At 39.7% G+C, this 27,541-nt stretch overlaps 1 protein-coding gene across 2 annotated transcripts in view; it reads left to right on the forward strand.

Moving 5' to 3' along the window:
• PDE1C (phosphodiesterase 1C) overlaps window positions 1-27,541 on the forward strand; it is a 225,034-nt gene that overhangs the window by 45,463 nt on the left and 152,030 nt on the right. Inside the window, exons 1-2 of one of the 2 annotated variants that reach the window (XM_056485530.1) lie at window positions 12,793-12,922; window positions 13,507-13,609. The exons of the other annotated variant lie outside the window; for it this stretch is intronic. Coding sequence (XP_056341505.1) covers window positions 13,509-13,609 — 101 coding nt within the window. The 5' untranslated portion in view covers window positions 12,793-12,922; window positions 13,507-13,508. Of the gene's footprint in view, window positions 1-12,792; window positions 12,923-13,506; window positions 13,610-27,541 lie in introns of those variants that run through there. 2 annotated transcript variants of the gene reach the window in all.

The following is a 27,541-nucleotide window of genomic DNA, read 5'->3' on the forward strand; positions in this document are numbered from 1 at the left end:
AATCTGCACATATCGTTGATTCACAAGTCTTCCTGGATGGGGAGAATATAAGAGCCAGGAAACAGCAATAATTATTTTAGTACTATAGTGACACAGGTGATTTTTTAAAAAATACACTTATTTTATTTGTTTCAGAATTAGTTTTTTTTTTTTTTTCTGTGCCTTTTTAATCTTCTGGAAAAAGTGATATATATAATTTAATACTTGAGGGCTCCATACTGTACTTCGAGGGAAATAAGACTTGAGAGAAGCTGGCATCAAGAAAGCAGTACAGTCTAGGCATCCTGCTAGACATGCAGCCATGGGACTTCTTCCAGTTGAATTCCAGAGTCTGATCTTCCTGCCATGGTGGGAATTTATTCCTTTTTTAGAAGATAAATGCTCTATGCTTTTAAGAAGGCACTCCACATGTGATGACATTGGGCTCCAGTAGGCAATTGTTCAGGTTAAAATACTGTATTTACACCAGTTTTACCTAGCCCTGCTGATGCTGAAAATGACTCTAGATCAAGTTCCCACCACATACTGCAAGTGTACTTGAAGTAAAAAAGGTTAGATAGTTTTTTGAGCAGGCTTGTTCTTTTTGGCAGTGCATAGACCCGAGTATGTGCTTAGTTGCCTGAAACCTTTCTAGGTACTGTGTCAGCTAATGGTATTTGAAAAAGAAATGCACGTAGCAGACACTTACCTAGGTTCATGGTTGAAGGCTAATCCAGGGTACTTAATGAATAAGTGTTTTCAGAAAATGACTATTCAATATAGTTGGTAAATGCGGTTTGCCTGTGTATGAAACAACTAACTCACTGCACTAGCTCCTGAGCAATAAATAATTCTGTGTATTCTACTTCAAATAGACTTCAGGAAGCTGGAAACTTTTTTACAGATACATGCAGGCAGACTTGCTTTACGTTTGAGCTCCTGGGTATTTCTTTCAGATATTTCACAATATAATTAGAGACTATAATCCTGTTAAAATAAAACTTAGAATCATAGGATTGTTTGGATTGAAAGATGACCATGTTCTAACCCCTCTACCCTGTGCATGGGCACCTTCCACTGAACAAGGTGTGTCAAATGATTTGCAGCCCAGAAAGCCAACTGTATGCTGGGGTGCATTATAGAAAAATGACCAGCAGGTTGAGGGAGAGGATTCTGTCCCTCTACTCTGCTTCCATAAGATCCCACCTGGGGTACTCTGTTGAACCCTGGAGTTCTCAAGCACAGGAAACACATGGACCTGTTGGAGCAGGCCCAGAGAAGAGTGGCAAAAATCATCAGAGGGATGGAGCAACTCTCCTATGAGGAAAGGACAAAAGAGCGGGAGTTGTTCAGACTGGAGAAAAGAAATATTTGGGGAGATCTCACTGTGGCCTTTTAGTACTTAAAGGGGGCTTGTAAGAAAGATAGGGACACACTTTTCAGTCTGTGCTCTAAGCAAAATTTTCTGTCATAATATTGATGGAATTGACCCAGCAGAAGAGCAGGAGCTGTGATTTGAGCAAGTAGCAGGGACTTTTCCTGGCCAAATGCGAAGTTCTTCAGTAGATGAAAGCCAATAGGCCTTTTGAATTATTGTTTAAATGGGATTGTTTAATTGCACTTCAATACAAATGAGAAGTGTGGAGTCCCTCCAAGAGCTCTCTGTGTCCTAAGATGATCAATCTTAGCTGAAAAGCAGGACTAAAACTAATATATTAAAAAAACCCCAAAGGGAAAACCAAAGACTAGGTTATATAATTTTGTTTCCTTCTTATGTATTAACACAATTATGTAATTTAAATCCGGGGGACTTTACAGCTTTAAAGGCTGGGCTCCTTGTTACAATTTTGAGCCTTTTGAGTTAATATACAGACAAAACACCTGTTTGTTTGACCCAACAAGAAGAAGTAACCAGCCTGCTTTGGTGCCTGCTTTGATGGCAATTTTATAGTGGCATGTGAAAATGCATTCATGTATATATTAAGAAATTAGACATGAAAATTTTATTTTCTAAGACGGAACTGAAATGTAGTACATTAAATTTCTTAAGTTACTCACTGAATTATTAGTGAACAAATAAACAAATGAATTCCATTATCTCATGTTTCTGCAGAAACTGAGAGGTTATTTTAAGGTGACGTGGGGCATATCCTGACATTTATTATATCTCTACAATTTACTTGGACACTAAACTGAGGATAAATCAGAACAGCAGGTAGTATCCATTCTAATAATTATTTCTGCATGCAGCAGAAAAAGTCTTCCCCTTCCTTTAAGCACACTTGCAAGATGAATTGTTGCAGCAAAATGCTTTTTCTAGGCTGTGATTAAAAGCACAAATCACAATTTGTCAGATCATTTGAGTTAGAATTTCTCAGGCTCTTCTGCTGCATCCATTTCAGTACACTTCATAAGGGACTGTGGAGCTGCTAGAATGAAGGCAGAGCTGGTGAAAAGAGGGAATTTCCTCTTCTTTCTGGCCAAACTTATACTTTTACTTAGAAGTAGAAGGCTCCTAGAAAACCCTTTGGATAGTTACAAGGCAGTGCCATGAAAGAGTCTCTGGAGAAGGAACAAATTTGAAATCAGTGAAATCAGGTGGGAGCCACTGAATAGGTTTGCAATACATTCACTGGTCTTTGAGACAATTAAGACAATTTAATCATGAATAAAGGTTTTAAATACTGCATGGAATTTGTTTAACACATATAGGCTGAGATTTATGCAGCATGAATTTACACTGAATCCAGTTTCTGACAAGATTCACAAAGGAGTTTTATTAATATTTGTTGGTTTTACAGTGCAGTGGATGCATTTACAGACAGGCCAAATCTAAGCACTGTTCTATTGGCACAACAAGCCTCAAATCATGCCTATATACTTGGAGTGCCAGTGCATATTTATCACTTATCATTAAAAATGCAGTATTTGCAGAGTCCATGGATAATATATTTAGCTAAAAAATCAATACAATAATTATTTGAGCAGAAGATGGGAGAATAAAACTACTTCATACCGGTGCTGGAGATGAAAATGCCTTATGGTAGCCAGAGCAATAATTAAAATGGGATATTGCTTGAAAAAGAAATGTAATTTCCAACTTTTTTACTTCCTAATATCAGTTTCATGTGTGTTTGAATGAGTGTGTGGAAATTAAACCAAATGATTAACCTGAGACTCTATTTCTAGGCTTTGTACCAGTATGCACTTTATCAGCTCTGCTTGCTAAGCTGAGTAGTCTAACATGAAAAGAGATTAATATCTCTGAAGAGTCCTCATGAAAGACCTTGGTGTGCTATATGGTCTATATAATGCAGTATGAAGATAGGTTTGGTCACATATCTACAAGTTTTCTCAAACTGTTGCCATGTATCAAAGTTGCATAGGGCTGTTTGTGTACTTTTACTGTGTCTTTTTAAATTTTTGATGCTAGCCTTCTTTACCTTAACATTCTTGCTAAGTCTTGTCCAGTCTCGGGCTTTTACTCAAAACCACACACATATATTCATGTATACAGATAAAATTTTAGCTTCTGTGCAGCTGGTCACAACTGACATATAGAAAAATCATATTTCCAGTCTTGATAAACGTTTAAAACCATGAGAATCCAAAAGCAATAGTAATCCTTTTAGGAAATACTAAGTTATGATTGTGGCAGATGCTTCATGCATATAAATCAAATATTTTCTAACTGGTGAACCAATTGCTGCTAAACATATCCTTTAATAGTCAAGGTATCAGGGGAGAATGAAATACATTAAGGCATGAATGAAGCTAGTAGATTCTTCTTTGGACTGCACAGTTCATATGGATTTATGACACTGAATAATATTTATCTGAAAGAAAGACATACAACCCACTTCTCTCTCTCAGATAGATCTATTACTTAAGAAAATAGTGTGATAGTTTTTTGATTCAGAAGTGATTTAACTGTAGCATTCTTTCTTATTAAAATACCTCTCCAGGCTCATTTTTTAAATGCTGTGGTATGTACAATAAAATACTTAAATTTTTCTCAGGTGTAACCTAGATAAGTAATTTCACAAGCCACTTGTGCAGAGTTCCAAAATCTTTTGATGTTGGAGATGCAGTGATTGTACTTGAGAGCTCTTCAAAACATAGTTTTCCATTTTTTGCCCCTTTATATAAGTTTGCCCCTTCCCTACTGCATTGCAGATGCAATTGTTTTGTCTATATGTACAGAGATTTTTATGTGTTGGACCCATGTGGTGCAACTGAGGCATCTGAAAAGGACCTTCATAGTTGCTGTTCTGGATATTCTTGTACAGGATTTGGCTGAGAACTTTCAACATATTTTCTGCTTCTTTGAACATGCAGGTGAACAGTGACACTGACATTGAAAGTGAGCAAAAATGCAGGAGTCCAGGCCTGTAAGGAAGGAATCTTTGCCAAATCAAAACTTCACCAATAAGCTGTGAGAGGGAGATTAGTGATGGTGATTCCCTTATACTGTATATAGGAAATGTTATAGTAATAGCTTTTTCCTGACCTCTCTTGCACTGTTCCTGTCTATTGCTTCGATTCTTAAATTCTTAAATCTCTTCAGTGGTGACCAAATTTGCACTAATGTGCAGTGGAAATGAGGAAACATGTTAGATGAGAGTGTGGACAAAATATTGCTGAAGTCTGACTTAATGGATTTAATTTAAATGAACATTTAAATAGAAATTGCAGCAATTAGCTTAAATGAGGGTTTAGGAATATCACTTGTTCTTCCAGTGAAGGATTAGTCATGAAGTATGACTTAGCAGATTTTTAGTTATTGATAACTTTTGATATTGCCAGGTAAATGCCATAGGACAGTGGTGACTATTGTAGGTGAAGTGGAGGTTGTAAATAATTTGCGATCTTCTGGCAGTGCTTTGAAAAGTCAGTTTAAAACTCAGTCCTTATAGATGCAGAATGAACATTATTTTTAGATAACATGCTGCACAATTTATTTTAAACACCCACTGGAAGTATAAGGATTTTTGTCTTAAGTCAGTGAGTTTCCTTTCACAATGTGGACCTGTAATATTGAGAGAGTGATAAACAAATGCAAAAGGGAGACTGTAAATCTCTTGCTGTTAAGAAAGCTATTTATCCATATGCTATTTATTTACAAAATGCAGTATCCAGGATTTTCTAGATATTCATGTTCTTTGCAGGATGTTAGTTGGTCTATTTTAGGATATTTTTCAGTTCAGCATGATAATGAAAAGAGGAAATAACAGTACAAAGACCATGTAATTTCTCTGAATTATAGAGGCAATCAAATCCCCTAGCATGTTATGTCTGAATGGATGCATGACTGTGAAACATTCTGGTCACAGGAGACACCATCCCCTTTTCCAGAAGACAAGGAGGATTTAGTTTCACAGTAGCAGGATGGAGGGTATAAATTGCCTTTGAATCTTATGTCCTGTGCATCCTGAAGTGTGGATGCCACTTACTTGCCTACAGAAGAGGACATTTCAACCCTTTCTCAAACTGTTCTGCGATACTGTTTCCCTGGTGTGACCAACCTCTTTATTTGGAAAGTGTCTGGAGTCTGTTCAGCTACCTCCATATATGTGTTTTCTTGCTATGACATTTTCCTGGTTTTGGGTTTTTTTTTTTTTTTTTTAATATTTATTATAAATATTACTGGCTTTAAGCAGTGCAAGAATCAATAATTGCAGAAAGACTAGCTGCAGCAAAAGAGGATGGGGAACATGCCACTACAGTAAATTGCTTAAACTACCCGGAGGCTCACAAAAGTCTTATTTTAATCAAAGGGAAAAGGTAATTCAGGTTTTGAGGGCAGATCTTTCCTCTTTCTAGCAGAATACAATGTATGAGAGGGGAGGAAGTTCAAAAACCCTTAAGCTGTTCAAGGCAGCTCAGCCATTGGAGCTGAGAAAAGACTGGTGTCTCAGGAACACCTTTTAAGACTTTGAAGCAGTACCTTCTGTGAAGTGAAGAGTAATTTGTGCTGATTAACTATTTACTAACTTCTTTCCTCTCCTCCCAGAGGACAAACTCCTGTTACCTTTTTTCCCTCTCAGAAGAGTGTGTTGCTCTAAGCTGATTGTCCTCCCCTGTGGTGTCCATCCAAGACCTCTCTGCAGAGGCATTGGCATCTTCAGGTCACAAGTCTTGGCACAGGTTGCTGGGTGTAGCCTGCTGTCTATATAACCCCTGTGTAGCTTGGAGAACCTTCATCTCCAAATAAGTGAGGTGGGAATTTTTTTTTGTGCTGTACCAATTGGGAGACTTTTCCAGAAACTCAGTGCTGTGGTACAAGTCTTCCAAGATGTGCTCAGGATCTGTTTATTTCCTTTTGATGTTGTGGGAAATTGTTCCTCTAAAGGTAAGGTTTGCAGTTGGTTTTTTTCCTGGCATTTACCTCTGAAGACTAACAGAGTATTGCAATCATTTTTAGCCTTCTTTTGCCTTGTTGAGGCAGCTGATTCTTTAGGGTTTTCATGAACAAGCACAAGTAGGAAAGATAGGTCAGCTGTGGCAGTGAAGAGTACTGTGAAAGGTATTTTACCCAACATCCTCATTTTACTTTTAATCATGTCCCAGCTTGCATTGCAGCTCTCTGTTCCACTGCCTGTTTTTCCAAAAAAATTGAAATTGAGGCCTTCATGAACAGATGTGCTAGATCTACCACATTTGTGTGATGACAGAAAGTGGATTGAGGAAGGAGAGCAGGTTAATCAGTGATGATCCAATGTTACAAATAGGTGTTGCTTTTTTATTTTACTTTCTCTCATACTTTCCTCTGAGCTCTGACACACTCCTGGTACCCAGTCTGGAAAACTGCTGAGAGCAGATAATAATCTTCTGTTTTGTGTGTCATTTCAGTAAAAGGTCCCTGTACATTGTAGATACCTGCACTTCTCTGATGATGGTGTTCTGGGCTCTCTGGTTTCAGAGCAATATGGTCTTGCATTTTGCAGTGTGGTTTTGTATTTTGCTTCTGCTTTCTGCTTCCACTTCCACTCCTGTCCAATGCATACTATTCATAGAAAAGCAAAGGAAATGTTAATTTAATTGGGGATTTTGGAGTAGAAAGGAATCTACATAAGGTCCTAAAACTACATGTATTAGTTGGTCTGCAGTCTGCCAGAATTGGTTATTTAAATAAACCTGACTTGGCTGTGTCTGCCAACAAAGGCAAGTGGAGCAATCAGAGGTGGCTCTCTATTTCCCCCAGGAGAAGGGAGAGAACAGCATTTTGGGCTCCCTAGTCTCAAAAATCAATGGTAGTGCAAGATGACAGCTGGGGAATCTTCTCTTTGCACAGCAACTTGACAGATTTTAAAAAGAAAACACTGTGGGGGGGAAATTTGAGGTCTGGTTTATAAATGACTTCCATACACTATTAAGTTGATAAAATTCAGTTTTATATGCTTATATATATGCACACATAGATATTCCATGATAGATTTTTTTCCTAACTGCAAAGGATAATATATGATGTGTTATAATTTCTGTCTTAACTCTAACAAGAGCTAAATGTATATATTAAATGTAACATGTTCATAGTGCAGGGGGCAGTATTGGCCTGTGTAATACAATGTGATTTGTATATTAAAGACAGCCAAGTGAAAACCCTCCCATTTCCATCTCTCAAATGTATAAGTAGCGATTAAAAAACCCTTTGAGGCAGCTTCATGCTTGTTTTGAATAAACTTCACTGTTTATTTAATCCCTTTGAAGATGTAAAGGATGACTTGGGGCAAAAAACTCTGTGAGAAAGCTGTATAGAGTCTTCAGGTCCTCAAAACTTTCTACTTTGACCTCATTGAATGTTGGTGAAAAAGGGAAAAACTAGAAAACTAGTCTTGTTTATTCCTTTAAATAGGTATTTCTTTTAAATAATTAGTTGTTTGGATTACTACTCACATCTAACCTCTTTAGGACAGACCTTTCATAGCAGAGTTTTCAAACTCTCCTCTTTCTTTTTTTGCAAAGCATTTTATAAAGCTCCTCTTCCCTTAAACATCACTCCTCATTCATCCCTTTTCCTTAAACTGCCATGTATAGTCATTCTGGTGCTGTGGAGGTCATTGAAGAAGAACAGATTTTCAAAATTGCCCTTCAAGAGTGCTGGTCCTTTTGTCTAAATTGCAGTACTCTGAGTGAGTACAATAGGAATCTTTTTGTTGCTATCACAATGCCATGGCTTAAGTAATAACTGCAGATGTCATCTGTGTGGAAAATTTCTCATTGGTAAGCTTCCTAAGTTGAAGAAGGTTTCTGCATGTTTTCTTAAATCTGCCCTCACAGAAAGCAGCAACTTTGAGTCAAAAGGGACAGACCACAAAAGAGGCATGCTTTTGTCTTGCTGATAATATTTTTAATAGCATTTGACAGAAAACTTCTTGCCAGTCAGTAGAGCTTTTAATCAACACTGTCAGCTTGATTGACTTGACTCAATAGAAGTTTAAATGAACAGCACCTTTCCACCAAATTAATCAGTGCCTTTTTTTTTTTTTTTTGGTGCTGATTATTTTACTGTTAATTTTGTAAATTTTTTTTTTGGTTTAATTTCTTAGATAGAAAGCTAAAATCTGTCTTTGTCTAATACTGCTGCTTGAAATTCTCCACAGTATGCCTAGTCCTGATGGCAGTCTGAGGCTAACACATTATTAGGATGCAGGGAATGCTGCAATATTCTTAAGTGTCTTATCTGCTGGTACATCAATACTTATATATTTATATATACACCTAGTACACTGTTCTTGAAACTTTCTGAAAGTGTGGCATTCTCTGGGTCAGCTGTGTCTGTGCTACTTCTGGACAGAAAAGATAAAACTATCCTTAATTACTGAGAGTAGCAGAAATCACAGTTCCTCAGCCCTGAGGAAACTGGATAAGTGCTTATAGTTAAAGATAGTTAGTAGTCTCTTCAGCTGCTACTCCTTGGATATCTTTAGCCCTTGCAGCCTTTTCTTCCAACTCTCTATTAATGGCTGTGTGGCTGTGGGGTGAGTCAGTTGCCATCAAACCCTAAAGTCTAACTTTGAGCAGAAAAAAGGATGAAATTTCACTTGTAAGCCACTGTTTAAGAAGCACTAGATCTACTTTAATAAAACTAAAAAGTGGAACAGTCTAAATATCCCCCATCACTCTCTTATACCTCAAGATGAAGAATAAATAGGGCCAATGCAATTCAGTGACATAGCTGAATATCTGTCCCTCCTCCTAACTCCCTTCCAAAGAAAACAAACAAAAAGTTGTTTTTAACGGAAAGGAACCAGAAGCTATTTCCTGCTAGGATAAAGATTGGGAAAAAATCTGCCTAGTTTATTTTGGCATTAGCAGAATTAGAAGACATGTCAATGTTTTACAACTGTTTGAATATAGAATTAGCAAAACATTTTGAAATATGTTACTGGCTGACTCATTACACTGGCATAATTGAAGTTCGGGGATCCAACTCAGATGCACAAAAAAGAAAAAACAGACAAATATTCTGCTGCAATTTTGGTTTCAGGCATTAGTGGTAATATAATAAAATATATTCTGGATTATTTATACATGGACAGATATATGAATACATTGTAGTTGTACTAATCATAGAACTTGTTTCAATGTTCACACCGGCAGTATGTAGGGATCACAGCAGACAACATATCAATACACTTCCAGTATCTCGTGCTACCCCTTCAGCATGGGATAGCTTCTCTGTTTTTGTTGCAGTTTTGTTGCAGCAAGGACTTTAGATAACTTGTTGTCTGAAATTATTGCTTCAGTTTGCTCTTGCTCACTGAAATGCTATTTCTGTCTTGGAGGCATTTTTGGATCCATTTTAGTGGGCCTTTTGATTGGTACTCCTATACCTACTTAGCTCTGATGAAAGTAAGGTCTCTGATCTTTCTCACTGTTTTTCTAGTCTTTGTTTAAAAAGTGCAAAAAAAGGAACTATAGATGCCTTTAAGGAAGTTTGCTGCTGAGGAGTTTAACATGAGGACAGAGTCTAATTTGCAGCCACATATGTCAGAGGTGGCTCTGAATTCTCAGCGGACTATGCATGAAATACTTGTACCCCCATCCTAAGAAAGGCAGACCTACTCCTGCACTCCCTGGTACCTTGTTTTATAGTGATGCCTGTCCTCATGGAGGCACAGTGTGGATTCTTCTCTTCTCAGCTGCCTTTTACCACCTCTGCTGCGTGTCAGCATCCTCCTGCATCTTCAGTCTTTCAGAACTGAAAGAAATACTTGTAATTAACATCCTTCCTGCACAGGGCTCAATCTAAAGGCTTTTAACGTGGGGGGTCACTACTGTCCTCAACTGAGAAAGTGGCAGTAAAGAGGGCAAAGCCCCAGTTTGCCCAAATCTGTGTGCTCTGATAAAGGAGACAATCAGTGAAGGGTTTAACTGGCCTGCCTGGGACCTCCATCTCTCTATCCCATTGCTCATCATTCCTTGCTGTCACTGGCAGTGCTGACCTAGTGACCTAGGAATGGAGTGTCTCAACTGGCTGAGAGGGGTATCCCAGCTCTTCTCCTACAGGCAAGCAGGCTGCTTCCAGGGCTCAGGAAGGAGTCATCCTGTGCTGGACCTCATGCCAGGTAACAGCAGCAGCAGAGGGAAATCCAGTCTCTGACTCGAGCTAGACCTGTTTGAAGACAACAGCTGTGTCCTGGACCCCTCCTGAAACTCCTCAGAGATAGGCTGGGGAAGTGCTTGGATACAAAAAAATTACTAGGATTAGTTCAGTTGATTAGAGCATGGGACTTCTAACACCAAGGTTGTGGGTTTGAGCCTCATATGGGCCATTCACTTAGAAGTTTGATCCTTGTGGGTCCCTTCCAATTCAGAATGTTCTGTGATTTTGTGATTTCAGGGATAAAGTTTGTACAGTGTTGCTTCAGCCATAGGGGCTTGCAGGGATATATACATAGTGCTGTTTGCCCTACCAGCTTGGTCATCACCTGCATAAGGCTGAACAAAAGATGTTTCTGACAGGCAGGTGGACTTCTACTCATCTGAGCTCCTCTCTGCTTTAAGGATATGGCTAATCCACCAGGAGGTAGGTTAGTGCTTGTATCCATCAAATGGCAGTCATGCTAGTCACACTCTTTAAGTGGAGTGAAACCAAATTTGGTTGCCTACAACCTGTTGCCTCAATGCAGCAATGAATGAGAGAGCTGAAAGAGTTCTGCTACTTGACCTGTAAACTTTGTCTTCTTAGAAGTTACTCTCACCATGAGGTGAGCTGTAAGTTTGACAAGGCAAGTAATATGATATGCATTCATGTCAGATACAAGTTCATAACATTTTACAGTCACTGTCTTGATGTTTACTAGTTTGATGGCATCTATCACAAAATCAGACCACCAGGACTTAAACAAGAAAGGGAATCCCAAACTTCAGCTCAAACCTAGTGCTATCAATATTCTTCATTCCCTTTTACGATTGTTGCTTCCTCTGTACCTTAAAATCAAATGTGAAAAAAAAGATAACATATTTTGTAACTGCTTTACTTACCACCAAAAGGCTTGGTGATATGTGCAGCATGTTCTAACTGTTTAATGGTGGGCATAAGAATAGCACTGTGTTTTGTTATCACTGCAACAGGAATGTAAGAAGATAATATGCCCCAAGCTTTTGTCAGAAAATGGCTTGCTATGACTGTTGTGCAGTTCTTTGTATCATTCAAAAGAGGTTCCTAGAGCAAACATACTGGCTTGTCCCTTGTAATCCACAAGAGGACCCCCTAGAGAATTATTCATGTTTTACCTCCAATAAGTTGTCTCTTTTCTTTGAATGTTTACCAACTTGACTCAGCTGCTTTCTGGTCATATTTGACAATCTTACTCAACTGCAGAGAGCTGGTGATGGTTAACAATTGCAGCAGCACTGTAACTGGGTGACTTCTTAAGAACTACTCCCAGGAAAGGATTGAAACAGCTTAGAGTGAATTTGGCACCTAGAAATGGGAAGGGTAACATTCATTACACAAAGAGCTTTCTGAACAGCAGCATCAAGTACTTCAGAGACCTGCCTTGGACCTAGCACTGCAGACATACTGTGGAATGCTATTGTGAAGAAGAGGTGACCTCCTCCAGGTCACAGGCTACCTGACTGTCTCAGGTGCTAATTCTTTTGCTGCAGGCTCTGCTTCTCAAAAGACAGTTTTTGCAATATGCAACAAAATGTGTTAAGGCTGAGACAATATTTTGACAGTTATTTTCCCTCTGCTCTGATGGCTTTGGCTGAAAGCACCACATCAATAACATTAGCTAAAGAGAAGTGTGCAGACATCTTGGCAGAGTTTGAGAGATGACTGATTGAGCTGGTGCAATGAAAGAAATCCATGTAGTTCCTCGTGCTCAGAGCATGAATCCTGCAGGTGCAGAGGGGCATGTCCCTGGGGGTCAGTATGGGGATGCTCCAGGGGAGCTGGAGGCAGGCATCCTATGGCAAAACTGAGTTTTAGCCTCCACTGTGCAAACCTCTTACTCAAAGATGCTGATACATCTGTGACTAATGTGTTGGACTTGATCTCTCTTCAGTGTACTGACTTCCCTTCTGAGCATTTTTGAGCTTTGGCACTTTACTGATTTGTTTATTTTAAAAGTGGATTTTGTCCCTGCTGAAGCCTTACAGCCCCTGCTGTGCGACACTCTCTCAGGAGAGCAGACTGACTGCAATGAAGTACATAGCTGTTTGCCAGAAGTGAGTGGCTCACTTTCTGTTATTTCCCTTTTTCTTTTTTTTTTTTTTTTTTTTTCAGTCAATGATTTTCCCTGCTTGGGTTTTTAATCATAGCCAGTCTTTCTCCAATAGCCTGTTCTCCCTCGTGTGTCTGTGGATATGCGTGCACATGGGAGAGAGGGAAGCAAAGAGGGAGGCAGAGAGTGAAACAATTCTTGGGCTATGTTGGCAGATGAATTCTTCCACAGTTGTTGAGGTTTCAAGCCTGTCGGCAGCACTGCTGGTAAGTGGGAACAAACACGGGTTAGGGAGGGGAGGGTGAGGCTGCCCTGGTGGGGGCTGGACAGAAAGGGGCCTGTGTAGTGCCCCTGGCACAGCAAAGGCAGCGTGGTGGGGAGAGCTGCAGCCTGGGGACCCTGCAGCCACCACACTCCCCACAGCAGCCCCTGCACACACAGCTCTCTTGTCAGCAAGGGATTTTCCTCCCCTCCTCCCTTAATAAAGATCCCTCAGCTGCTATTATGGGTTGAATCCTTGGCTTATTGTGGAAGCAAAACGAAACAAAAAACAAAGGGGGAAAAAAAAAAAAAATCTGCGTGGTTTTGCAATCTGGAGATGAGCCTTTGATCCTCTTGCTCAGCCCGAGGATGGTGGCATGCTGGCACAGCTGCCCCCTGTGTACACCTGAGCTCTCCAGGGCTGCCTACACAGCTCCCTTTGCAGGGATGGGGGAGAGGTGTGTGCCAGAAATGTTCACTGCTCCCCACCGGCGTTAAAGGTGGAGAGAGAGTGTGTGTGTGTGTATGTGTGTGTGTGTAGAGGCAGCAGCCGTCCTTGCAGAGCTTTAACCAAAGTGGTAACCTGCAGCTATGGAGTCACCGACTAAGGAAATTGAAGAATTTGAGAACAACTCTCTGAAATACCTACAGCCAGAGCAAATAGAGAAAATCTGGCTTCGTCTCCGAGGCTTGTAAGTAGTACTTTTCTTTTCATCTCCTCCAATTTCCTCCCACTGTCAAAATTATTGTAGCACTTTATTTTTTTGCTTCTTGCTGTACTTTCAAAATCTCCCAGCAGTTTCCACACCTGTTCTCCAAAAATAAAGTGACTTTATCTTAGCAAAAGATCAATTTACTTGCTTAAATTGAACTGCATTTACATTAAACATTTTCTTAGCAAAAAGATACATTTACTTCCTTAAATTGAACTGCTTCTTACATTGAACATTTTCAAGTGGAAATGTAGAAATGCCATTACTGAAGCATTTTAAGAAATAAGCAGTTATTGGGATTACTTCAGGTGTTATACTAGAAAAGTTTTGTTATAGCCTGAATGATACTTTATTGAAATCTCTGTTTTCAGTAATCTTACCCTTAGCTGCAGCATAGAGACTTTTTCCCCACTGCAATGTACACCATTTCTAGCACAAAATAGGCAGAGAGGGCACAAATGGAAAATATTTCCAATAGCATTTGTAATGGCAGCAAATTCATCTTCCACTAATTTGATTGTACTTATTAATTTATATGTGAAGCCTGACTTGCCATGAGATGACTGTATACTGCCTCCTGAGTAGAAAAAAGTATCTGTGCTTAAAGAACTTGGCACTGCAGGAAAGAAAAAGCTGTAGTGTCTGCCTAGCTTATTTAGAAACAATGTCTGGTGTTTTTCGTAATCTCAGTATGTAAAATTCTGTCAACCATTTGCCCATCATTTCTTGGCCATGGCAAAGAGGAGTGTTACCATGTTAAACTACAGCCCTTTCTGTGTTCAGAACTGTTTATGTTTGTCCTTTCTTTCTTCAGCCTCATATGTTAGAGTTATTAAAATTTCAGCCCTCAAGGGAAAGGTAGGGGGGAAGGGACCAAGGAGGCTGGGAAACAGCAGAAGCAAAAAACAAAGAAAGAGTAGGCCAGTAGCTAGAAACAAATGGGTCCAAGTTAAACTTGAGTTGCTTTTTGGGTGTTTGTGTGAGCAACCATGGTATGTGTTGCAAAGCATAGCCAAAACTTCTGTAGGACTTCGAGCAGCATGAGAGATACGCATTAACATGTGTTTCTTTCAAAGCATCATTCCAGGAAGCCTGTTTTGTGAAGGAACCTCATCAAAGTAGCTGACAGCTGACAGCTGTCTTGTGAGCCTTCCTACTAGAAGACCCACACTAAACAAACCCTCTATTAGGACTTCTTGAATTTCTGATTAATATAGAGTTTAGGAGCGTGCTGATTTGGATTCTACCTGGAGTTCACAGATAAGCAGCATTTTTTTTCAGGACTTCTCCTGCAGTTAGTACAGGGCAGTGTCTGTGTATTATAAATCAAGCATGGGTCTGTTCTACCTTTTAGAAAGTTAGAATAACTGTAAGACTAATTCTAGATGTGTAATAACTAAACCTCACACTATTTTTCAGTATAACCCTCTTTGTCATCACTGTGTATGAGTGTAACAAATATTCCAAGTTTCAAGATTGCCTAAAGAGGAGAGATTTTTTTCTGTACAATTCTTAATCACAAGATGAAAATAGAAAAGAAAATTTTCCATTCCCAGTTATTTTATGGAGGCTTAGTGCATCCATACACACCAGGCTGAGGTTTAGCATAATGTTTCATGATTTTTCTTGTCTGTCTTTATGCATGCCCATACGTGTAAGAAGAACAATCAGATGTGCACAACCCTCTTAGTTGAAGCTTAAATAAGAGGCTTCATCCTGGAGAGAACAAATAATACTCTACCACTAGTAAACAAGGGCCAACAGTGCGACCAGCACAGTGTTACACAGCTACTGAGAGCATGCTGCTGGCTGAAGCTCCCTGAGGAGTTGTAGTCTGCAGCAGGAAGACACCCAGTAGATAATTTGACACTGACATGTCTTCTTAAATGGGAAGGGCTGTGATTTAAACAATCTGAGGTCTCAGCATTGTGTTGGACATCTCCTTGGTAGGACTTCACCTGTGGCAACGCTGGTACTTTCCTCTTCTCTTTCCACCCCCAGTGCCCTTAATTTTCTGCTGAAGCAAGTCTGGTGAGGGCTTTTTTTGCTGTGTTCCTGTTATTGTTCTGTCATGCAGGATGGCTGGCCTCTGGGGGTTTGGGCATGAAATGTGTATTTTCAAGGCAAAGAGACATCTTTAGGACAGTGGAGAAGGACAGACTTTTGTGAGGCTGAAGCCACGTGTCTGTTGCAACATGAGTCATATGTTGCTGTAAAAGTCAGACAAGGTATTGAATTTGTCTCTGGAAGGGAGTGGAAGGGTTTGCTTCTCCCTTCTGTTTTGTATCACTCCAAAATGTGATTTAGTCAGGACAACACAGTTGCTTTATAAGCACAGCAGTGTGAGGTAGTGATTGTTAAGCCATGTACAAGTTTCTTCTGCTTTTACTCTTTAAGAACAGTACTGCATGTGCCGTGTAATGGTACTCAGGTGATCTCTTCCATAACCTTGCCCAGAACCAAGGTTAGGCTTGACAGGCCTGCAGTTCCCAGATCATCCTTCTGACCCTTCTTGTAGATGGACTTTACTTTTACTAATTTCCAGCTGGGACTTGTCTGGTAAACCAGGTGTTTTGTTCAATGCCAGTCAGCATTCCAGCACCACACAGCCACTTGCTGGCTCCCTGCACCAGCAGGATCAGGGACAGAATTAGAGGGTAAAAAGTATAAAACTCATGAGTTGAGACAAAGACAGTTTAATAGGGAAAGCAAAAGCCGTGACAGAGAAGCAAGACAAAACAAGAAATTAATTAATTGTTTCCCAAAGGCAGGCAGGTGTTCAGACATCTCCAGGAGACGAGGCCCCCATCACATGTAATGGTTCCTTGAGAAGACAAAAGCCATCACTCCAGGTGTCTCATATTTCTCCTTTGCCTCACTTTATATACTGAGCATGATGTCATATGGTATGGAATATCTCTTTGGCCACTTTGGGTCTCCTGTCCCTGCTCCCCTCAATTTCTTTTGCTACCTCCCCACTGGCAGAGCGTGGGACAAGTGAAAAAACCAAAACCCCTTGACTTATGGTAAACATGACTTGGGGAAAACCCAAAATGTCAGTGTGATCAGTGCCATTCTCATTCTGAATCCAAAACAGCAGTCTTAACAGCTACTGAAATTAACACCATCCTAGATGAAGCCAGGACACCAGAACTGCTGGCAGATGACTGAAAGTGGTTTGGCAAGTTCTTTTGCAGTTCCCTCATTATTCTGTGGTGGGCTTACAGACTTGTAAGGGTGCAATTGGAATAGCAGATCACTCACCATCTCCTCCTGGATTATGGGGACTTCACTCATCTCCCAATCATCAATTCCAGCTTAGGGAGCTGGGTATCCTGAGGACAACTGGTCTTGATACTGAAGACTGAGGTAAAAAAAGCATTAAGTACCTCTTCCTTTCCCCTGTCACTACACTACCCTCTGCATTCAACAGATGGAGACACTCCTTGTCCCTCCATTTGCTGCTAATGTATTTGTTGTTTTTAACCGCGGTGGCCAAATCAAGTTCTAGTTGGGCTTTGGCCCTTCTAGTCTTCTTCCAACATGACCCTGCAACATCACTATACTCATCCCAAAATACCTCACCCTCCTTCCAGAGGTGATATATTCTATTTTTTTCCCCCTCTAAGGTCAAACATAAGTTGTCTGTTTAACCAGGCTGATAGTTTTCCCTGCAACTTGTCTTCATGAACACGGGGACAGCCTGCTACAGGAATATTTAAAAATCCATTTTAAAGCACAGACAGCATTCCTTTGCCCTTCAAGACTCACAAAATCTCTGTCAATCAAAGTCCTAAACAGATCTTGTGAGACCCCACCTGGTGTATAGCATTCAGCTCTAGGGCCCCCAATATCAGAAGGACATAGGCTGCTGGAGCACCAGAGGAAGCCATAAGGATGATCAGAGGGATGGAGCATGTCTCCTGTGAATACAGGCTGAGACAGTTGGGGTTGTTCAGCCTGAAGAAGAGAAGGCTCCAGGGGGACCTTCTAGCAGCCTTCCAGTACCTAAAAAGGGGTCTACAAGAAAGCTGGAGAGGGAGTTTTTACAAGGGCTTGTAATGATGAGACAAGGGATAATGCCTTTAAACTTCTAGAGAGAAAGTTTAGTTACAAGGAAGAAATTCTTCGCTATGACAATGGTGAAACATGTTGCACAGAGAAGTTGTGGATACACTATACCTGGAAGAGTGTTCAAGGCCAGGATGGACAGGGATTTGAATTTCTGGTCCAGTGAAAGGTCTCTCAGCCCATGGCAGGCTAGTTGAACTAGGTGATCTTTAAGGTCTTTCTACCCAAACCATTCTGTGATTGCAAACAGCAGTCTCTGAACTATGACATGAATGAGATATTTGAAATTGAACTCACTAAGAAATTTGGTGGGCAGATAAGGTATAGACATACATAAAGCAGTGCCTTTGAAAACTTAATGGTTTTGCTGAAAATCTGGAACAGTATACAGCATTTATGGTATATCCTTAGCTTCCTCTGCAAAGCTCCCTGCATCCTGTCAACAGTGAAGAGGTCCGAATGATAGATCTTGCATAAGACCAACTTTTTCTTTAAGTACATGGTGAAGAAGCAACTGATTTCATTGGAGAAAGATGAGCTTTGGCGACTGAAGATGATCTGGCAAGTGTTAGGGTGCCACTGCTGAGTTACCTGGTTCCCCATATTATCTGAACTTTTATTTTTATTATATTTTAATTTTATTTTTAGAATTCCTTAGTTGAAAAATGTCACGTAGGGATCAGCTGGTTCTACCTATCACAGTATACTGATTAAATTTTATTTATGGGGCCATCATAAACAGGAAAACAGAGAACTCTTCAATTCCAGAAGTACACTCTACGTTGTGGACTTTGTCCCTCAATATTTTAGCTCACAGAAGACATTAGGGTTTAAAAAAGTCCTATATAAAAGACCACTTTGTTAGGAAGTGTGTAAATATGTCAGTTTCCAAGTGGAAAATAAAAATATACTAATTAGTTTCTGGAGGTGAGAGAGTCCCAAAGGCTTTCTTCAGTCTTGGTTTAGGTTGTCCTGAAGGTCCTGAGTTTGTAGGTTTAAATTGAAGTACTCCTTGCCCTGAAAGCAGAACAGAGCTACTTTCAATCATATTTAAGTGCAGCTGCTGCCACCCTTTTTCTCATTTGGCTTTCTTGATAGACATAGAGAGGAAATACATGCCAAAGAACGATGTTAGAAAAGCTCTCTGTAGACACCTTGGGTCCAAGTTTCACTTTTATTATGGTTGTCACAGTTCACAGAAGGATCAGGAAAGTCTCATTTGTCAGCAAGTGGTTGCTGGGTATGTGCTGGAGGCAGCAGTGCAGCCTAGAGATTCCTGGTTTGGGTGAGCTGTGGGTATAGATGTCTTGATTAATTTTAGTTTGCCAGGGTCTGGTTGATCCATAATATTGTTCTTCATGTAGAGTGAAGAAGGGCTCAATTTTATCAGCAGACTAACATGCAAGTTAGTCCTGTTTTATACTGCCTATGGTATAGTCTGTGAAGGAGCAATGAGAAGTGTGGTCAGCTTCTAGTCTCATGCCTGACAAATGGACAGAGGAGAGAATATATTCAAATAAGTAGAAGAAGAGAACCTTCAGAAAAAGGCAATAAAAAGCTATACTGTTTGTAATTGTATTTATTCAGTAGACTGGTGCATTTTGCCTGAGTCATTCTGTGACTGTTCCACAGACTGACTTTCTTTTGAATCTTAACTCAATATATGGGTCCTGTAAATAATGAAAGAGGGAAGAGTTTGTGTTAAATGGTAAAATGTTGACCAAGCAATAATACACTCTTTGTTATTTTCCATAATTATAAAACAGCTTTTATTCTTCTGAAGATAGTACAAATGAAATACATTCATTTCAAGCCCAAAAAGTCATAAACTCACCACAATCTTTCATAGAAGAAGGAGTCTCCCTTTGTAATATTATATTCAGTGCTTTTCAAGTATCTTTCCTACAAAGCTTGCAGTCCTGCAACAAATGAAAAAAGTCATGTTTACTAAGATGAATTTAAACCTTAAGTCAAAGTGAAATTAAGAGTCTATATCTGAAATTCTTTTTTAAAACTGTCTTGGTAGGGTAGGAGTCTATATAGAAATAAGCAAAATCTGATGGAAGACATCACTAAAAAATCCTCTGCATGTGTTTTAAAAGCTGTAAGGAGAGGTCCTCTCCTAATCTGACAGCTTTTGTTGGATTCAAACACTGTATTAAATCCAGCTCAGACCTTGAAAGGATTTTTATTTAATGTGTTTCTGCTTCTTCCTGCAATTCGCACAAAATTTTCCAGTTCCAGTCCTTTTGTCTTGTTTCCTCAAAAATCACTTCAGCCTCTTCAAAATCCTAGAAAAGGTCTGACTCTGATCCTGACTGGTAGGTGAGGAAAGCTTAAGGTTCACATATTAGGGTTGGCCCAGTAAAAACTACAGAAACAGTAAAATCTTTACAAATGCAAATTGCTCTCAAAATACTGGGAATTTGGATAAACCAGAGCTTTTCTAGAAGAGCTTGTTTCATAAGGTTTCATAAGGATTCATAAGGCTGTTTCTGATCTCCTAAACTGTGGTGTACTAGAAAGCATTGATACCAATGTGTTTTCAGAGGTGAAATTAGGATGCAGCCCCTGGTCTTCAGTGTGGTGGTGGTTTTGTTGTTGCTGTTTGAGTTTTTTGGTTGTTGTTTTTTTTTGTTTATTTGTTTTTAAATTTGTTTTTTCTTTGTTTTCTTTGATAAAACTAGATTTTCTAAATAACTGGTAGCTTAAGGAAAGCTAGCCCTGTGATGGTGCAAAAATTTCCTCTGACAGCTTTCAACCCAGAACTGTGCTTGAATCTGAATTGTAGGTAAACAACAGTCCTTTCTCCTGCAGACCCAAACCTTTGCCAAAATTTATTTGGAACTGCCTTGGATATTTGAAAAGCAGATTAAATTTGAAGTTGATTACAAATAAAAGAAACCAGAACTAAAATTTTGCAAGACATCAAGAATACAACTCAAACTCTGATAAAACTCTTTGTAATTAACCAATTGACTTCAGTGAAGTCAGGATTCCTCAAAACAATTGGTAAGGTGGATATTAGGGACCTTTGAATTTTCCTGGCCAAGAAGGTGGGTGTAGAGTTCTTGGAGAGACATGGGTTTGTATGGCTGTCAAGGAGAGGTCTCTGCCAAGAATTCCAATTCGTGTCACAGCAGTCTGACTTGCCTTCTTTGGGAGGACTTCCATACCTGTCACTCAGTTACATGGGATGCAGGAGTTCACATGAGCTTAGGTATGCAGCAGGAAAAGATTGTCATGATCTTTCTCGTCAATAGGAGACAGTTTAGTTATTAAGATGAATGTAGAAATATATCACAACAATGTATGTACAAACATCCTGAATGGCTGTTTGTGTCATTTGGGTCACAGAGCAATAGCTGTAGGGTGATTAGGGGTGATTTCTTACAATAATAGAGATAGATACTGTTCATGCACAAAACTCCTAGCCAAGACAGAAAGTTTCACAATATCCATCTGTAGCATGAATCCTAGCTAGGTGCAAAGCCCATTTCAGCACCAAGATTAGCACAAGTTGGATGTAAGATCTATGCAATTTCTAATAGCTAAGGCTATACAGTGCCCTTATGGCTGTGGCAGGCAGGGCCAAGGAACAGAGGCAGAGCATCCTTACAAGGCTGAGAAGTTCAGATGGCTGCTGTAAACGATGCTCAGATCACAGTTCCTCCCATGCCTCTTGTGGAGCAGCTGGTTTTCAGGGATTCACTAATAATAAGCAGTTACTGGTGTCTGTTAAGCAATGAGTCTGAATACACAATTTAGATATGCTTCTCTACACATATTGATGCAGCAGGGACAGCTATAGCCAGATGGAATAACTGTCCTTTTCCAGACTTGCTTGAAAAGTAAAAGGAGAGGAAGCTGTGGGAATTGAGACTGGGAAGGGAGAACTGGGAGATCATTTACAAAAGAGCATACTGACTCATAGAAAGGTTGGAGAGGACAACCAGACTGAGCATTGTAAAAAATTTAGAAATTAAGAAAAGGGTGTTGGTGGGAAAAGATGTAGTCCTGTGAGTTCTTCAGATTCCTACATGTAAACACTTTCTAGATTTATTTACTTTCAGATTGAAATAGTTCACAGCCCAACATGTATGCAAGTTGTTTAGGAGTTTGAGTTCTGCTGAAAATCACAGGGACAAGGACTGGTTTAAGGGCATTTGAAAATGTGACTCATCTGTTGCATTTTTTGCATCTCTCAGATTTTAGTGAAGGCCTTGAAGGAAAGCCTGGTTTCAACTGGTTGCAACTGCTGCCCAAAATACTGCTTCTGTGTTACATTCTATGCATGTCTTTGTTTAGAAGAATGAGGATCTCTTCTTTAGGAGGCCATTGCTTTGTTTGGTTAGAGGAAGGGGGAACTTATTTGGTACCTTGGCCATGTTTTTGCTGTATTATCTGTCAAAATTCTTCCTCCCATTAACACTGTCTGGGCAGTTATTTTTTCCTTTCTCTCATTACACTAGTTTTATATTGCAGAGAGCCTACAGATTTGGATGCACTTTGATTGGAGGTGTAGAGGTAGTTCATATTGTACAGACAGTCTTCAAAGTGCTTTTCTGAGAAAGGCTTTTGCATAAATGCTCAGCAATCTCTTAAAGACTTGTTTCTAATTAGCTGTACTGCAGTGAATATCTTGCAAATGGAGAAGAAAGAAATTCCTGAGTTATGTAAATTTGCTGAAAAACTTAAATTATCATAATGGTCCTACCTAGCCTCACATTCTATGAAATGTCAGATTTCAGTTTGAATAACTTATTTACCTTGAAGGCATATCTGCTCCTCTTCTGGGCCAGAGGCTCCTCCCTTACAGCAACCAAGCTTTTAAAAGCTAGATTTGCTGTCTCAACCATGGCACCTGGTATGCAGAAAGCTCAGGACTTACTTATTTAAATACATCTTTATATCTGAGGCTTCTGCAGACATATCCCACTCCTTCCCCCATGGTTTCTGTGCCATCTAGATACTTGTGAGACAGCTGATATCAGCATGGAGGCAGGGTCTCAAGAAATAAAAATCTTGCACAGCCCCCTTCATTCTCTGTGTATATGCTCAGCACCTGTTCACATCTACTCACCTGCCCATCCCTGTTCTCTCTCCCAAAATTTCCTCCTGTGTGGCAAGATATTCCCATGTTGAGACCACAAGACAGTGTTTTTGAGCTTGCAGATGGCAGTACTGCCACCTCTCTCCCCACTTTCCTCACTTCCTTCCCTTTACCTTCATGTCTAACTCAGTGGAGCCAGATGTGTGCCATCACATCTGTGTCATTTGTGCCTAGGGAGGGGAGGAACAAAAGATGGGCAACCTTCTTTACTTTCTGCAGAAAATAATGCTGTACTGATACAGAAATGGGGTGAAGAGAGCAGCAGGCATCCTTCAAAAGATGATGAACCCTGCTGCAAACATCAGTTTTGAAGATAGGGGCCTCTGTGAAACCCTTCTCCTCTGCAAACACACTTTCTCTAGCTATCCCAGAAACCCATCATTTTCCTCTGTAATCTTTGCTCCTGAACACATGCAGAGTTCTAGGAAGCCTAGAAAAAGAGCATTGGCTCTCCATAAGAAGTTTAAAAGTTGCATTTTCCTAAGATTATTTCCTAAGACATTTAATATCTGGCCTGCTAGTGAAGAAGCATTATTAGGTCAGCAGCAGTCCTGAGTTACTACACAAAATAGCATTGCTAAATGGCATGAATAATTTTCAAAGTCTACCATGCTGCTGAAGGAGGGAAAGTTTGAAGGCTGGGATTGGGAAGTGAACCTTCTATTGGAAAGGGAACACTGCATCTTTGTGTAGGATTTTTTTCTCCCAGTGTATAGGCTTGTTCAACAGTAATCCAAGTGTTTTAGATTGTAACCCAGAGAAAAGGATCTGGCACAAACCCATGAGATTTAAAATTCTGCGTCACACCAGCTGTCTGTTAGCAGACAGAAGGGGTAGGTTGTGTTTGGGGGGAGGAAGATTGGAGGGGGAAACAGTAACAAGCAACATTTAGATCTAAAAATAGCAACAAATAGATTTACTCCAGCTTAGAGCTAGATGCAAATTTGTTTAGTGACTCTACGCACACAGCTTGTTGGGCTGGATATAATTCCATTCCGTGTTTCCTGTCTTCATATTTCTCCCAGAGTATGAAGAATGATTCCCCCTCCCCATTTTCACACATGCTGTAACATCACGGAGCCACCTTGCACGGGGAAAGCTGGACAGCTGACAGCTGGCTCCTACAGAACCTGGATATGTTTGTTTTACATGGTAATGATGATTAAAGTAAGTTTTTAACCTGTACATGCTTGTTTCTTTCAGGGTCTAACATATTTTTCCCACTGGGAGAGTGGAATTCATGTTAAGCAATATTATGTTCTTCATGACACATCGAGGCATATCAATATATATGTGCTCTGCAAATTTCTGCTTTGTCTTATTCGATGTACACTCATTGTGTTGATTCATTTTCATTACTTTCTTCTTAGTGAACAGCTAAATATAGCTAAAGGATGCCCAGTCAAGACTGTGCCTATCCTTTTTCTGAGACACTGTACTAGCAAGGAAGGGGCATCCCACTTGTTGACATCAGTTGTTGCCATGTAAGCACACTGTGCAGCACATTAATGCTCCAAACAGGGGTGGGAGGTATTCTTCTCTCTTGGCTCCTCTGATCCCATTGTGCACTAAGTGCCATGTTGTCTTCTAGTGGAGAGACTACAGAACAAGCATGCGGAGGTACCAACCCTCCTGTACTTTGGAGGTCATCATCTTTACTAATTTCAAAGCTAAAAGTTCCATGAATAATTTGTACTGGCCACCTACGTAGTAGAACTCAGCCAGGCTAAATATATATATCTATTTTTCCAATAATAAATATGTGGAGGTCATATACTATAATGTTTTTTTGTTGTTGTTGTTGTTTTTTGTTTTTTGTTTGTTTTGTTTTGTTTTGTTTTGTTTTGTTTTTTCTTTCAGAGGATGAATACTGAGAGCTGCTCTATTTTCTTTTTAGACCATAGAACTTTATTTTCCTGAAATGTACTTTCCTGTAACTGGATTTCTATGAGCCTGCATTTCTCTTGAGAACGTGATTTGCATGAAGTACAAGGGAATTTGCTTGTTGGTGTGCTGTAAAAAAGCAGAATGAGCATTAGATCACGTTCTTTCAAAAGGGTTAGATTTTCAGATGCAGACTAATTTTCTTTTTTACTTCATATTTTTCTTCAGCTGAATCCACACCAAATACAACAGCAGGAGCTTTTTGTTGTGGTTGGTTTTCTTTGTTTATGGTTTTGGGTGTTTCATTTGGTCTTTTGCATGAGAAGTGATGGAAAACAGAATACAGAAGAAGAACCTCAAAATCTCAGTAGTTGTACTGGCTATGTACAAAATCTACATGAGTGAAATAATATTTTTAGAAGTTGTCAGAACAAAATTTGCTGACTTCTTTTGTAGTTAAGAAGCCCAAAGCCCAGTCAAATCTGTTTTCCAGTACAAAGCCATTTCACTAGTGAATTTGAATTGACTCTTCTGATTTGGTGGTACTGAAAACTTTGGTGATACAGCTGAAGCCCTGCTTTTCCTCTGCTCCTTGCAGATCCTTGTATCTCAACCTGCAGGCCCTTGTACCTTACCTGTCTTGCTCAAAACCATCCTAAGCACACAGTATTCAATACAGATCAATTAAGTAAATATTTTCTATGTTTCTTTTTCTTCTCTTTAAGTATACATACTGTGCTGTGGAAAAATACACTGAAGTTAACTTTCCTCTTCTGATAGCTGGTGTTATTTATCAAAGTTTGAGCAAGCCATGATTGTCCTTTGCTGAAACGAATCTAAACAAAATTATGTCAGTTGTTCATAAATCATTTTTTTGTCAGTGGAAAATAATGTACTTTTAACTAATACAGCTCTCACACCACTGCTTGAATAAAAGTATTATAATTGCATATAGTCCTGTCCAAGGTCAGTAGGAAGTGTTTTTTACACTAGCCTTGGGAGATAAGGTCAGACCAGGGGTCGAGTTTGTAGTGCCAAATAGTTCAAGTCAGTTTATCCTTATTATCTGCAGGATCAGATCTCAAGAGCAACTTCCTTACAAGTCTCCTTTCCCCCTTCTTCTTTCCCCCTCCCCATTCTTGAACCCTTCTTTTCTAGGGAGTTGGAGCCCAGAACTCTGTGTGAGAAATGAAGGAATTTGGACTTCAGTGCAATTAAAGATCATCAGCTATCAAGACAGCATATAGTATAATAATATCATTAAACTCAGTCAATCAGATCATATCCATAACACCCATTTGTAGGCTCTGTTCACTCTTTACTAAATGGGTAGATAAGGGATGTCAGCTCTCTTGAGCTTGTACTGCAGAAGAAATTCCTGACTGACTGTGATCACTGAGGCTATTTTGTAAGAAGAATTTAAACTCGTTGCCTTTCCAGCTGTGATTAACATCTACTCAGTACACAGATTAGACATGAAATGAACAAGTAGGATACTGGTTTCTAAGCCACAGGTAAGAGTCCCACAATGGCAAAAGGTCACAGCTAAACAGAGGCAGAACAAAAGACCTCAACTGATTGTATGTGCTAATGATTGCAATCATTTTCAAAGCTGTAAGTTTCTTTTCTGTTGTTCTTTAGAAAACTTGCTAGTTAGACTGCTGAAATCCAATGGTCAGTCAGATGAACTATAGTTTATTAAAATAGTATTTTCTTGGACAAAATCAGACTACATTTTCTGGCTTAGGATTACTTACATATATTATTTACTAACTGTGACCTGTTGAGTTTCTTACCTGTCTTTTTATCATTTCTACTGAAATCATTCTACCAGTTTCAGGTTGTGAGCACTTCTTTTCTTTGTGTACCTCCACCATGCATGCCCATACTTCAGAGCATACAGGCTTTTCTAATCCACTTCGAATGAGACAAGTGACTGCCTCATCCTCTCTTGATTTCAGGATGTCCCCATTTAGTTTAGGGGCCAATTTAAAATGATTTCCCTAGTTTTTTAAAAATTCCACATAAACCCTCCATCAAATTTCAAGTGTCAGCTGAAATTTTGCCTTCTTTCCTCATCCAGTTCTTACTGTTTCTTCTTCTGTGCTGTTAATAATCTCTGAGAATGTATTGTTTTTAACATAGCACAGTCTTCTGATAAACAGCCCATGTGGCAGCAAAAAAAATTACTTTTTTTTTTGTTGTTATTTACTGGAGTGTGAGTAAAGCAAGAAAGGACATCATTCTGTTTAAATTAAAGAATTGAAAATTTGTCAGGAACTGATGGCATTATACCATCAGTAAAGTCTGGTCATCTCAATGTATTTCTGAGCTCTGGTCAGAGCTTCCATGGGATCCTGTGCTTTGCCAGATGCTGTAGTCTGTGCTGGGAGATTGGGGTCTTGTGAGTTGATTTATACTTGGTTATTAATATAGACTTTGGTAATGTAACATAAATGCATCTCTAATCCCGTGGTGATGATGATTACTTGGTAATGCACTGGGCGATTGAGAATATTGAGCTGCTGGGAGAGAAGATTTTCAATTTATTTAAGTGATCCCATCAGTCAACTTGATCTGAGCCCCCAGCCACCTCTCCTTTGGAGTGACGCACAGAGGGACAGTGCCTGCCCCCAGTACAAACTGCTGTGCCACTGCAATATGACCAGAGATGGCACCTGCACCTCTGAGATGGGAAATGCTCCTAAATCCTTCTGTCTAGACATGGTCACCAAGGGAAAATCCTGGGAATTCTGGACCTGTGAGCTGGAAGGGCCTGGGGGCAAGAGCTGGTTAGCTCTTACAGAAAAAGATATTAGAGGGATATAATTTAGAAAAAACAT

Source organism: Oenanthe melanoleuca, chromosome 2 (genome assembly GCF_029582105.1).
Source record: "Oenanthe melanoleuca isolate GR-GAL-2019-014 chromosome 2, OMel1.0, whole genome shotgun sequence".
Taxonomy (NCBI): Eukaryota; Metazoa; Chordata; class Aves; order Passeriformes; family Muscicapidae; genus Oenanthe; species Oenanthe melanoleuca.